At 45.0% G+C, this 14,720-nt stretch overlaps 1 protein-coding gene across 1 annotated transcript in view; it reads left to right on the top strand.

Annotated features, from left to right (window-relative positions):
• Ripor2 (RHO family interacting cell polarization regulator 2) overlaps positions 1-14,720 on the top strand; it is a 61,037-nt gene that overhangs the window by 35,586 nt on the left and 10,731 nt on the right. Inside the window, exons 14-18 of the mRNA XM_059263254.1 lie at positions 223-391; positions 3,768-3,903; positions 5,874-6,035; positions 8,308-8,466; positions 11,556-11,758. Of these exons, the coding sequence (XP_059119237.1) occupies positions 223-391; positions 3,768-3,903; positions 5,874-6,035; positions 8,308-8,466; positions 11,556-11,758 (829 nt within the window). The remainder of the gene's footprint in view (positions 1-222; positions 392-3,767; positions 3,904-5,873; positions 6,036-8,307; positions 8,467-11,555; positions 11,759-14,720) is intronic.

The raw sequence follows: 14,720 nt of genomic DNA, 5'->3' as shown, positions 1-14,720 counted from the left end.
GAGCCGCAGATCGGGAGCTTTCTGGAATGGGGCAGGGTCTGGGAAGAGAGAGAGGTAGGACTTCCACCTAATCATCCCAGACTCTTTGAGTCTATGGATGCCAGGGGCTCAGGTGGAGCTTCCACCAGAACAGACGATTTCAGTGGGGACCACGTAAACTTGGCCTGCGGTTTGTGCACAGAAAGAAAAAGCTTGTGTTTCACTCACTTTCCTGCTTCACAGTTACAGGTCAGTTCATCCGGAAGCCAGGGGCCACCTTAGCGAAGCTCTGACTGAAGACACAGGCGTAGGGACCAGTGTGGCAGGGAGCCCGCTCCCATTGACCACAGGAAACGAGAGTCTGGACCTCACCATTGTCAAACATCTACAGTACTGCACCCAGCTCGTTCAGGTAGGATGCATGGCGTGTGGGAGATGGGGGTGCTGACATGCCAGGAAGGTATACATGGTATGTGTTTTAGCTTTGCCAAAGAAATGTGAGTCCAGAGGTTAGAGAATGTCCCTGTTTTGATTTGAAGCAAGTCAAAAACTTGACAAACATGTCCACCTTTTTTTTTTTTTCCAAGACGGGGTTTCACTGTGTAACAAACAGCATTGCCTGTCCTAGATTTAGCTCTGTAGATCAGGCTGGCCTTGAACTCACGGAGATCCACCTGCCTCTGCCTCCCAAGTGCTGGGATTAAAGGTGTACACCACCACCATGCTTGTTCACCCTTTCTTAAGCCTGGGTTTTCAATTTCAAGTTAAACCTGGATCTGAAGACTGTAGTGGGTGCCAGGCAGAGTATGGTCAATGCTCTCATCGAACTCACCTCTGGGTAGTAAAGGAGATGGACTGGACAAAGGGAGACAAAGGTGCCATCTACAGGCGGAGTTGGAAAACAGCGTTAATTAAATAGATACTAATGTGATGTCGAGTTCACTTCCCACCACATATAGCCCTAAGAACAATGTACTACAGAAGCAGGTCATGTTTTCCCAAATAGCAAATGAGAAAGTTTCTTTTTCTTTAAAACGGTATCATGCAAGCCAGGCTGTCCTCAAACCCACTACATAGCTGAGGCTAGTCTTGAACTCCTGGTCGTCCTGCCGCCAGCTCCCAAGTCTGGGATTGCAGGCTGGCTCAGACTAGTAATTCTTATGAGCAGTGGGAAGGAGCATTCCTCCAGGCCATCTCCTCACCACTTAGCTCTCACACTGGAACACCACAGGGCCTTCTTCCTTCTTATTCTCCATTTCAACAGAAATTGAAATGTTTACACCTGAGGTGTTGCAGTCCCAAAGCAAATGCTTTGAGGTCTTTTGAATCAGGAAGGCTGTCAGCTGTCCTGAACAGGACACTTTCCCAGAGGCCTGGATTGAAATACTTCCTCCTTGCCTGGCTGTTTTGCTTCTCACTGCCTTGATCTTCTCCCAGATTGCTTGGGTGTGTGTGGAACAGGATAAGAACACAGAAACAATTGTAATCATAGCTTTACAGAAATCAGCCGCTCAGGCTGCAGAAGGAAGAGTGGCATGTCCCTGAGCCAGCCAAAACCAAGTGGCAAGGAGCAGAGTGAGGGAAGGCCAGGAGCTGGGCGGTGCTGGTCACACATTTATGTGAAATATAGAAGAATATGATTTTCCACCATGAATAAAGACACTATCGGAGCATAGAGGCGCACGCCTGTAATCCCAGCACTGGGGGGAGATACATGCAGGAGGATCTGAGTTCAAAACAAGCCTGGGCTACATAGCAAGATACTGCCTCCAAGAAAAGAACCGCCTGGTAGGGCAACTGAAACACAGAGGTGATGCCTGCATGTGCCAGGGGAAATGGGCGCAGACCTGCACTCATTTTAAAGATCTGTTGAGTGTAGAAGGCTCTGGCTGTAACATGGACAACAGCCTCACAGAGGCCCCGTTTTCCCTGCTGAGTAAATGTGAGTAAATGGAACCAGATGTGGTGCTCAGGCCTACGATCCCAGCACTTGGGAGCCTGAGACAGGAGGATTGCTGCAAGTTTGAGAACAGCCTGGACTACAGAGTCAGACCCTATCTCAAAAAAAAAAAAAAAAAACACATAAATCTTTTTTTGTTTTGTTTTGTTTTTTGTTTCCTTCTAACTACTCACTATTCACCAGCTGCCGCTATTTACCTGATTAAGATTCTTCCAGGTCTCTAATTACCTTCTCTGACTCCAATAAATGTGCTAGGCACACCACCAGCCTGCTTTTTAGAGGTGAAGTGCTCTATGAAACGTAAAAGAGTTCTCTTCCACGGAGGGGTCATGTTTTCTCCCAAAGGTTGACTGGCAAACAGCAGTCAGTGCGCTGTCCTCTCTGGCAGGGCCATGAGGGACAGTCCACGTCTCTTGTGGAGCAGATCTGTGCTAGAGAACGGAGGGGTATATTGAGAGTTTGGAAAGAGAAAAGGGAAGGGGAAAATAATGGAATTATAATCTCAAAAGACAAAGAAAAGACATGGGCTGAGGAACGAGAATTAGAAACCCCATTTCCCATGTGCTATCATTCCAGAATCAGTTTCCTTATCACTTGGTGTGTGATGGGAGAGTTAAAAATTCACATTCTGTGAATCCATTATAACTTTACTTCAAGGTGTGTGCCCTGCACTTGCTCACAAGGGAGACTTTAGTGTGTAATCGCTAGACTTTTGTCTCATTTTGTTTTGTAGCCTAGGCAGCTTTTGAGCTTACCGTGTAGCTGAGGCTGGCCTTGACCTAATCTTCATGCCTCTACATCCCAGGTATTGGGATTACAGGTGTGCACCACCACACGTGACTAATTGCTAGACCCTGAAGTTTGAGAGTGCCATTTATTTTAGGGTTCAGATGCTCTAGACAGCATGGCATGGCAGTGTTATTCTCACCCATAAGCCATGCCCACCGTCTCTGTCGACCAGGTAACCTGGGCAGGTCCCCAAGGGACAAAGAAGGAGCAGAGCCATCAAGCAGCAAGTCACTGAGGTCCTTCCTGTCTCAGACCTTCCTTTCCTGGGACCCTGCACACAAGTGAAGCCAATGCCTGCTTATGTGGCCTTAGGCCCGTTCCTTGACCTCCGTTTGCCTCAGTCACAGAGTTTCCTGTCAACAAAATGGAGATGTCAATAGGAGTCTCCTCATTAGGTCACTGTGAGCTTGTGTGCGCTCACACATGTGTAGAGCTCAGAGTGGCAATGGAGATGTCAACAGGAGTCTCCTTATTAGGTCACTGTGAGCTTGTGTGAGCTCACACATGTGCAGAGCTGAGAGAGGTGCCAGGTACATAGACAATGCTCTTGGATTACACGGGAAAGGTCTGACTACGAGAATGACTACATAATATGCTCTCAGTTTTCAGTTTGGAAAGTCAAGGAGATTGAGATTTACATAGAAGGGCAGAGCTGAGCGTGGAATTTATACCAAAAACCCCAGCACTTGGGGAGCTAAGGCCTGGGGATTATGAGTTTGAGGACAGCCCGAGCTAATCGTTCCAGGCCAGTCTGAAACACATGGTAGATCCTGCCTGAAACAAGGAAGGAAGGAAAGTGGGAAATTCACAATAATTAGAAACTCTGCCACTGAGAAAATTCCAGAACATGTACATAAGTGAAAAGGGTTGAAAGTGACAAAAACAGGTATCATTTCATTAACTGCAGAGACTGAGGAACATTGTCCAGCTGGGACAAAAGTGTTGCAGAGGTCAGCCTGGGCAACCTCTTTGGGAAGGGCGCAGAGGGCAAGGTCACTGCCCTCGACGTCACTGAAAGGGCTTTTATTTGTCTTGTCAGCAAATCGTCTTCTCCAGCAAAACCCCCTTTGTGGCACGAAGTCTGCTGGAGAAGCTAGCGAGGCAGGTCCTCGTGATGGAGAAGCTGGCTGCAGTGAGCGACGAGAACCTGGGGAACATCACCTCTGTGGTGGAAGGTAAGTGCGCCACCTGCAGGCCGTCCCCGGAACCAGAGCACACAGACCCGCGCCGGCTCCCTGGAAGGCAGGGGAGCAGCCTTCTCAGCCAAGCCAGAGGCGCGCACAGCTTTTTCTGTCAAAAGCAGACGAAACGCACACACCGAAATGGCACCCACTCCAGGCAGAGCTTCTCAGACATTTTCTGTGCCCAAGATGGTGGATGGTGTTGCACCGGAGGTGGAAGAGAATCGGCAAGGACTCTGTAACTTGCAGGGCAGCCTGGCTCTGAGAGCGTCTGAGGCCGAATTCTGGGGGAGGGTGCGAAGTGTGTGAAGACCAGAGGTCAACTTCAGATATCATTCTTTCTCTCTCCTTTTAAAAAAAGATTTATTTATCATGTACAGTGTTCTGTCTGCATACATTCCGGCACACCAGAAGAGGGCACCAGATCTCATTTTAGGTGGCTGTGAGCCACCCTGTGGTTGCTGGGAATTGAACTCGGGAAGTCTGGAAGGGCTGCCCGTGCTCTTCACCTCTGAGCCATCTCTCCATTTATCATTCTTTAGGAGCCATCCTCCTTGGTTTTTGAAACAGGATCTCTCGCTGCCCTGGAGCTCACCAAGTAGGCTAGGCTAGCTGGCCAGCACACAGCAGAGCTCCTCCTGTCTCTCCCTCCCCAGGACTGCGGTTCCCAGCACCATGTCACCAGCTTTTTAAATGTGGGTCCTGGGGCTCAAACTCGGGTCTTCGTGCTTTCAAGGCAAGCACTTTACCAACTGAGCCATCCCTCGGCTACAAAAGCAGAACTTGGCGTGGGGAAGATGCCCTTGACTTTTTGTGATCTGACCACTGGGCTCTTTCATAAAGGCAAGGGCTTGTCTTTTTCACATCAGATATAAATGGAAATACAGACTTCTGGGTAATCTGTGTCTGAGCCTAAAACTCCCCTGAGGGTCTCCCTGTGGATCTCGGCCTCTACTGTCTATTCCTGCTACAAAAGGTGGTGACCTTGGCAGACGTCTAAAAGGTGGGAGAATGGCAGATACTCAGGCCGCAAACGACTTGTGTCCCAGGCTCCTCCTGATCACAGCCACCCAGAAGTGTGACTGTGAGCATGCACCATCCACTGCTGTATGGTTTGCTCATTCTGGCCTGAGAGCCACAGGGCAGGGAAAAGGCTCCTCCAGCAAACACTGCTGTGTTCCAGCCCTTCCAAGGGCTTCTCCTGAAATCTGCATCGCTGATCCTGTGTGGTTTTGCTATAAAGTCACAGACATTAAGTGTACTCTCCCCGAGACAGAGCAGCCTTCTGTCTTTGAGAGCAAACAGCTGATCATTCACTGTGTTCTCTTTGCTAGCCAGGGGAGGAGGTTTTCCTTTGCACCACCTGCCAATTCCCAGAGTCTTGTAGTAGTTCCAACTGAAAACTACAGTCTTCATGCCTGTGGCGATATATCTAATCTCAACTACTCAGGAAACTGAGGCAGGAGGATGGCCAGTTCAATGCCAGCCTGTGTTATAGAGTGAGATCAAAGCTAGCCTGGGCAAGACCATTTTTCAAAATCAATAGTAAAGTGATGACTGGAGATATAAGTCAGTAGTAGAGCATTCATGGGATCCTAGGAGCAATCCCTAGTAAAACACACACACACACACACACACACACACACACACACACACACACACGTGCACACACACTGGTATGCACCCATGTGCTTAAAGAATGAAAGAAAGGAGGAAGAAAGAAAAGTTGCCTGGGGTTAGACCAGAAGATAGGGAGTTCAAGGTTATCCTTTGTTTGAGGGCCAAACTGGGTTACATGAGACCTAGTCTTAGATAATTAATTAATTATATTAATTAAATATTTAAAAAATAAAAAATACAGTCTGTAAAAAACACAAAAGAAAAGCTACAATGTCCCCGGGGACACCTTGCGCACCCTACCCAGCAGCCACCTTCACCTGTTCATCGGCATCCCTCTCTTCCAGCCATCCCAGAATTCCACAAAAAGCTGTCCTTACTGTCTTTCTGGACCAAGTGCTGCAGCCCGATCGGGGTCTACCACAGCTCTGCCGACAGAGTGATCAAGCAGCTGGAGGCCAGCTTCGCCCAAACTGTCAACAAAGAATATCCAGGACTGGCAGAACCAGGTACAGACTGCAGTGAGAAGGCTTCCTCCTCCTCCTCCTCCTCCCCTGCAACCTGGGTAGTGGGGGGGCACACAAAAAGGCCAGCCTCGAAAAAGAAATACATGCTCTCCAGGAAGGAGATCAGCTAGTCAGCTAGACTACAAAAAGGTGCCAAGCATGCAGGATGCCAGCGGTGACTTTTTTTTTAAAGGACTGTATTCATTGTTTTTTTCTCCTGCTGTGACAAAATGCCAGACAGAAGCTGCTTGTAAAGGAGAGGTATATTCTGGTCCCATCTCAGCAGGTACAGTCCATCCTGGCAGGGAACGCATGGCAATGGAAGCAGGTTGGTTCCAGGTGGAAGGAGCATGTGGCTGGCAACAGATTGGAAGCAGAAATGGGCCGAGTTATAACCTCAAGTCCATGGCAACCAGTTAACCCCTAGGTTCCAATGCTCCCACAGCCTCCCAAACGGCACCACCAGCTGAGGGCCAAGTTACACTTGAGCCTGAGGGAGCCATTTCACATCCAGTCCATAAGTATTCCATGTCTGTTTTGCTGCTCATGTTTGTACAGTTGTCCCTTGGTGTCTGTGGGTGAATGGTGCTGGAACCTGCCTTGCATGACTGAATCTGTGTTTGCTTACATCCCTTGCTTATACCAGTATGGGTTTGTATATGACCTCCACGCTTCCTCCTGTATATTCCAGATGACTTATAACACTTGGTTAGGCAAACACCAAGTAAATGATTGTTAGATTGCATTGCTTGGGGAGTGAGTGCATTTCGAAGTCTCTACGTGTTCAGCATAGATGTGCTTTTCCCTGGGTGTTCTTGGTCTGCAGTGGCTTAGGCTCATAGTTGTGGGACCCATAGGCACAGAGGTCTGAAAGTAAGCTCTTTCCATGAAAGTGCCTCCAAAGCAAAAGTGTCGGATGGTACAATGACTTTTGAAGAGTAGGAGGTTTCTATGGAATCCTAGTCTGTGCCTACAACATGAGCCAGCAATTCTACTCCTAAATACATGAAGAGAAATGGGTTTTTCTAAGCACTCCTGTCTGTGTAAGACATGCATGAGGAGACTCACAGCTTTGCTCACAACAGCCAGAATTTGGTGCCAACTTAAATGCCATGTAAAAATGGAGATACTATAATATCATAGAGAATCATGTAGCACTTCTCAGAGACTCTATTGCTGTTACAGGCTATATGTTACAGGCAACGTAGTCTCTCTACAGGTGAGTTTCATAGAGACTATGTTGAGTAAAATAGACAAGACATAGAAAGTACATACTGTATATACTGTTGACATGAGAGGTCAAGAACAGGAAAAGCTCACTTATGTTGGTAAAACTCAAGTTCTGAAGCTGGGCATGATGATGAACATCTGTAATTATAACACCTGGGAGACAGAAGCAAGAAAATCAAGAGCCTAAGGCCAGCCTTGGATACATGGCAAACTGGACATCAACCTGGGCTATGATGCCTCAAAAAAAAAAAAAAAAAAAGAAAAGAAAATGGAATTCAGGTTATTTGTTACCTTTTGGGGAGGCTGAGTAGCTACCAAAAAGAAGGACCCCAAGAATACCTGAAGAGATGCTGGTAATCTTTCACATCCTGATTTGAGTGGTATCATGTGAATATGGAAAATGGGGAGGCTATCTGGCTATACACTGAAGATTGTCTCACTTTAAGTACTTTACCTTATACTACTACGATAAAAGATGAATGAATAAATTAATGGATGTGTCACATGACAAGTGTGATAAAAAGTGAACAAATAAATGAATGAATGTGAGTACCATAATAAAAGGTGAATGAGGGGCTGGAGTAATGGCTTAGCAGTTAAAATCATTTGCTGCTCTGTTCCAGAGGACCCCAGTTCAATCCCAGTACTCACATGACAGCTCACAACTGTCTGTAACCCCAATCCCAAGGGATACAATTACCTTTCCTAGCCTCCTTGGGCACTGAGCACACACATAGTCCACAGACATACGTGCAGGCAAGACAGCCATACACATAAAAGTAAATAAATAATAAATAGTTTAAGTGAATGCATGAATAACAAGTACCATGTTAAAGATGAATGTAAGTACCATGATAAAAGGTTAAGGAATATTAGTACCATGATAAACAAATGATAGTCACATTTTCCATAGTGTAGTGGTTTATCACAGTCATCATGAAATACCTTGATAAAAGATGAAAGAATGGATGAGTGAACTAATGGATGAATGAATGGATGAATGAATGGCCATGTTCCTTAAGCCACTTTGTCTCTTCCTTCCCAGTGTTTAGAACCCTGGTGTCCCAAATCCTGGACTGCTCGGAGCCCCTGCTTTCCTCCAGCCTCTCCTCAGAAGTCATCACTGTGTTTCAGTATCACAGCTTCTTTACCAGCCATGGTGTGACTGACCTGGAGACTTATCTGAGCCAGCTGGCCAGGCAAGGTAGGATGTGGTCTCCTGTCGTGTCGCCGCGGGTAGTGTCTCGGTCTGGCATCAGCTCTGGTCTTGCTAGTCAGGATTATTAGTGATGCTCGCCCTCCACGGCTGAGCTGAGATTTGCCTTTTCAGTGACTTCTGGACCTTTAGTGTTAGCAAACTTCCTGGTAGTGGAACAGGATCTCACTGAGCACACTGGTCCCCAGCAGGGGTTCACCAAACAGGAAGTTGGCAGGGCATTGGAGATCCCATTGCTCTCCTTCCTTTCTCAGCCTGTTTACAGTGCGTTTCATACTGCCTTTGTGGTGGAATCCTTATTCAGAATAGACAGAAGCGGACTCCCAACGAAGGCTGCCGTGAGACAGTGGGAAGGGCAAACGAGAAAAGGTAGAAAGTACGAGGCTGCCCATTCAAGGAAGGTGAAGGGGGTGATGAGGGGTATGGCAAGCTCGGTCCAACCCTTTCACAGGGCACTTCACATATTGTATATGTTGTCTCTGAGTAGAGGACCACACTCTTTGGGAAAGCAGAAAATATCGGGCAGGGACTGGTTTCTGGCTCTCGGGTCTGTGCTCAATAAAGCCATGAAGATGCAGCAATCCGGGCTAAAGGGACAGGAGGGAATAGGGTGTGTTTTCTGGGACCAGGTAGCGTCTGGTCCAGCACCACACAGCAGCAACTTGTCAGGCTCAGATCCAGGTTAGCTCTCCTCTTTCCAGAACATTAAATCCTGCAGCAATGTGGGTGTTGTTTGGCATCCTGAAGGAGGAGACATTTCTGTCTAGCATGGAACACATATGCTCTAGAGAAAGCCTTGTGGGTGGTATGCCGGGCACAGAAGACCAGGTCAGGGAGACCTTGTCTTACAGATGCAAAGCCTCCTGGCATACGTGTGATCCTGGCTTGCCAAGGGTAGATCAGTTTTCTAATCAGACATCTGAATTACTCAGGGGTTAGTGTGGCAGTTCATATTCCTGAGTCTCTTAGTGATAGACCTTGAAAAAAATCTACTCATTCAGCAGTAGGAATGGGGAATAATGGTGGGAAAAAACACCTTTTAACTTTTGGGAAATTTTGTGGTTGTTTTTGGTTTTGCTTTTTTGTTTGGTTTGGTTTGGTTTTGGGGGGGGTTGTCTTTGTTTTGTTTAAACTTTTATTTTTATCTTAAATTATGCATATATGTGTCAAGTGTGGCTTTGTGCATGTGAGTGTAGTGCCCATAGAGACCAGAAGAGGGAATTGTACGACTCCCCACCCTCCCACCCACCCCACCACCTCACCCACCCCCCACCCCCCACCCCCACCCCGCTAAAGCTAGTGTTAAAAGGGTTGTGAGCCATTCCACCTGGATGCTGAGAATGAAATTCTCTGATCCTATGCAAAAGTAGTATGTGTTTGTAAATGCTGATTCACCTCTCCAGCCACTTGTTTTTGCTTTTGTTATTAGACAGGGTCTCTAGCCCAGACTGGTCTCAAGCTTACTATGTAGCCAAGGATGATCTTGAACTTCTGAACCTCCTGCCTCTACCTCCCAGGTTCTAAGATTACAGGTGTGTGCCACCATGCCCGGTTTATAGGATGTTGGAGATTGAACCCATTCACTTTGTATGTGTGAGGCTCTACCAACTGGGCTACGTCCCCGGCCCTTCCCTCATTTTTAAATGTCTTTTTTTTTCTTTCATTATAAAATAGATAATTTTTGCATTGCAGAAAGTTTGGGAAATAGAAAATATATATTCAATATATATATATATCTTTTTATATATATATATATATATATATTTTTATAAATATCTCTTTTCCCTACTTGTTAACTGTAATTTTTCATTTGAACATGCTAGGTTTTAGACTTCAAAATTGTATCTTGTTTAGACTGGGGTTTGTTTGTTTGTTTGTTTGTTTGTTTGTTGGTGTTCTTGTTTGTTCTTGCAGTACTGGGGGATTAAACCCAGGATCCCCCATACTGGACAAGCATTGTACTCTGAGCTAATGTCCCCAGTGTGATTATTCCTTATAAAGTATTATATCTTGTTTTTAACTAATATGCCTCGTGCTGTTAATATCAACTACGTTAAAGAATTTTATTAGTTTTATATTGCCCTTATATTTGGATGTATCCTGTGTATTTGTATTGCCAAATGTTTTCTGTCATTTGTTTAACTGTTATTTAATACTCCCTTGGGGATTTTTATTGGTGTGCTTATGTATAAAGCAGTGGAACTAACAGGCGTCCACAGCAAAGAAATCAGGAAATTAAAGCAAAAATATATAAATTATTCTCACCTTTATTCACTATGGGAAAGGTGTGACTCTGTTACAGGAGGTGAACTTTGGCTTTTCCTTTCCCATCTATTTCCCATGTATTTCCCATCTGTTTCCCATGTATTTCCCATTACTGAATAGACACAATCTCATTATTATATTTTAGAGACAAAGAGATATCCTTGCTGGATATCTAGTTAGGGGTTAGAATCTATTCCATATTCACAGAATACGGCCAGTTTGTCCCAGTGGAACTTAAAATCCTATAGTTCGTCATATTGTCTCTAGATCCCTATCAATTAAATGACATTCCCTTCCAGTCCTGACCCTTCACCTAAGATTAGGGTTTTGGCATATAGTTTTGGCTGAAAGACAGTGTTTACCTATGAATATTAAGAAGATAATGTTTCTTGTTATTTTCTTCATTGTATATTTTTACATTTGACTATTTAATTCATCTATATGGTACTGTGTGATGAATGCCTATAACCATAGCATTTGAGAATAAGAAGCAGGAGGATCAGAAGTTTCAGGTCATCTTTTATGGCAAGTTCAAGGCTGGCCTAGGCTATATGAAATCCTATCTTTAAAAAAAAATCTATATATTTTTGCCACCTTACATTTTTCCTACAATTTGCCCTCAGCTCATCATAATTATTGAAATTATTGACCTTTTCTCATTAAGTTGAAACACCACCTTTATCACAGACTAAGTTTTTATATACACTTGTGTCTGTTATGCATATGCTTTTACTGAAGACGTAAATGAAATGCTTGCGTTCTCGACAAACTTGCCACTATCAGAACTTGAGCTCTGGCTCTTCACCTTCCAGTTGCCATGGTTCAGACTCTGCAGTCCCTGAGAGATGAGAAACTGCTGCAGACCATGAGCGACTTCACACCCAGCAGCCTCCCTGCCCAACAGGAAGTCCTCAGGACCCTGGCTCTGCTGCTCACCAGAGATGACAATGAGGTCAGCGAGGCTGTGACACTCTACTTGGCAGCAGCCTCCAAAAACGAGCACTTCAGGGAAAAGGTAGGACACTAAACCTCGGGTGTCAAGCCACAGGCTTAACTGTCAGTTACCATCAACATACAGCTGGGCTCTGATCCTGGCACTCATCCTTAAGGCTGAAGCAGGAGTATTACTGAGAATTCAAGGTAGGCCTGGAATGAAGCTACCAAACTATGTTACTAGGGTTACTAGCATCACATCAATTTTTAATATATTTCAAAATGACTGCAAAGGAAGAGTTCAAAGTTTCCCAATCCATAGAAATGGGGAGTGTGTGAGAAGGTGTGAACACTGGAGGCAGATCTCAGCATCACACATTCATTATAGAAATGGTGAGTGTGAGGAGGTGTGAACACAGGAGGCAGATCTCAGCATCACACATTGTCATAGAAATGGTGAGTGTGAGGAGGTATGAACACAGGAGGCAGATCTCAGCATCACACATTCATTATAGAAATGGTGAGTGTGTGAAGAGGTGTGAACACAGGAGGCAGATCTCAGCATCACACATTCATTATAGAAATGGTGAGTGTGAGGAGGTGTGAACACTGGAGGCAGATCTCAGCATCACACATCATTATAGAAATGGTGAGTGTGTGAAGAGGTGTGAACACAGGTGGCAGATCTCAGCATCACACCTTGTCTTCAGTTATTGCCCTCTGCTCCAGAAATTCACATAATTCTGTCAATTAAAGCAAAAAGGTATGGTTTTAAAAATAAAAACCAACAAAGGAAAAAAAACTGATCACTAAAATAAAACCTATAATCATTATTTCAACCCTGAGTCTACGATCTGGTAGAATATACCAATCAACTCTTTGAACAAACTTGTGAGATTTTGTGATTTTTTTTTTTACCCTGAAAACTGTGAAAGGCCATGCTACAGTTTATCTCAGGTGGTAATTTTTATATTTATTTATACACATATATATTTTAACTAATATCTTTCTGTACTTTTCATTATTTTTAGAATACAAAAATGGGTAGCATATTTTCATTTTTATTGTTAAATTTGTTCTTTGATAACTTAGTGCACACATACAGTACATTCTATGTACCCCCACCTTCTTTTATCTCCTCTTACCTCTGTCATATCTACCTCCTCCCACAGGTCTCTTTCCCACATTGTTTCTTTCTCTGATCCATTGAGTTTCACCAGGGCTATGTGCCCATGGGTTTGGACCTGCCCATTGCAAGCTAGTGGATGCACCATTCAGGAAACAGCTAAAGATAATAACTCTCCCCCAGAATCCATCAGCAACTATTAGTCAGGAGGTAGAGTCCCCACGAGCCGCGCCGTGAACCACACCTGGCAGGTCCAGTCTTGTTCAGGCCTAAGTACAGGCACCCAGCTGCTGCCAGATCATGTGTGCCATAGCTGTGCCATCGTAGCTGTGCCATAGCTGTGCCACAGTGCCCTGAAGAGAGCGTTTTGCAGCCTTCTCCCTGTCTTCCTGCTCTTCCATTCTTTTCTGCTTCCCTTTTCATGATATTCCCTGGTCCTTTGGTGGGGGCATTGGATCCCTTGGGACTGAAGTTACAGCCAACTGTGAACTGCTATGTGGGTGGTTGGAATCAAACCTGGGTCACCTGGAAGAGCAACCCATGTTCTTAATCTTTGAGTCATCTCTCCAGCCCTAGACTTCTAAATGTTTGAGACAGATTCTCACTCTATAACCTTGCCTAGCTTGGAACTTTTGATGCAAACCGTGCTGGCTTGAAACTCATCATGCAGACCAGGTTGGCCTCAAATTTGCCTCAGTCTTCCTGTCTGTGCATGTACATTATGCACAGACATACAGGGAAAGTACCCATGCACGTAAAACAAAACAAAAGGGGATTTTAAAATTTATATATCACATATGAGAGAAGATATTCTATGTCCCCCTATTGCTGCTGCAAGGTCCCGCCTTTTCCAGCTCAGGGATTGAGGGGGATCCATGGAGTCAGAGAACTAATCACTCAACTTGACTTTTTTTTTTTTTTTTTTTTTTTTGGTTTTTCGAGACAGGGTTTCTCTGTGTAGCTTTGCGCCTTTCCTGGAACTCACTTGGTAGTCCAGGCTGGCCTCGAACTCACAGAGATCCGCCTGGCTCTGCCTCCCGAGTGCTGGGATTAAAGGCGTGCGCCACCACCGCCCGGCTTCAACTTGACTTTTTTTAACTGAGGGAGTAAAACTTAATTCTCTGGGGACAGCAATGGGGGGCAAAACTCTCTGGGGCTGGCAAAAAAGGGAAACACCACACACACACACACACACACACACACACACACACACACACATACACACACACACACATACACACACACACACATACACACACACACATACACACACACACACACACACACACACACACACACACACACCCCTCCAACATGTCAGAATCTCACCTAGGTTGCTGATGAATGGCAAGCCTAGAAGAGGAGATGTAGAGCAGGTGAACTACTGGACAGACAGACAAACGCACGAGGACTTTTCTGAGGGCCAAGGTTCAGTTCTTTGATTTATTATTCTTTCTGTTGCTTGTTCTACTCGATTCTTCTGATGTTTCCCTTCTGTCTCTCATGAGGTCTCCCTTCCTCCTAGCTATGGCCTGATGTCTTCCTTCTACATCTTTCCTTCTTCATCTTTCCTGGTATTTTTCTTCTCCCCTGTCTTTATTTTTTCCCTTACAGCTTATGTATCCCAATGAACACAAGTAAAGACAACATGCTTTCCATATCCCTTACATGATTACATAGTAAGGTGAAAAACAAGTTGTCCCAAGAACCCACATACATTCATACCCAAGCAACTTGTTAACAGAGTGTAAGCAAGCAAGGTCTTTTTCTCAGCCAGTTCTTTTGCTGGCAAGCTGTATTTTGCAGTTACAAAGAAAGACCAATCATTTTATTATTTATCTCAAAAGGTAACTTTATAAAAAAAATCTTAAAGTAACCACAAATATAAAAATGTAAAGCAATCAGGCAGCTCTACTTT

The sequence above is a fragment of the Peromyscus eremicus genome, chromosome 5 (genome assembly GCF_949786415.1).
Source record: "Peromyscus eremicus chromosome 5, PerEre_H2_v1, whole genome shotgun sequence".
Classification (NCBI taxonomy): domain Eukaryota; kingdom Metazoa; phylum Chordata; class Mammalia; order Rodentia; family Cricetidae; genus Peromyscus; species Peromyscus eremicus.
Note: the sequence above shows the minus strand (reverse complement) of the source record. Positions and strands in the feature narration are given on the sequence as shown.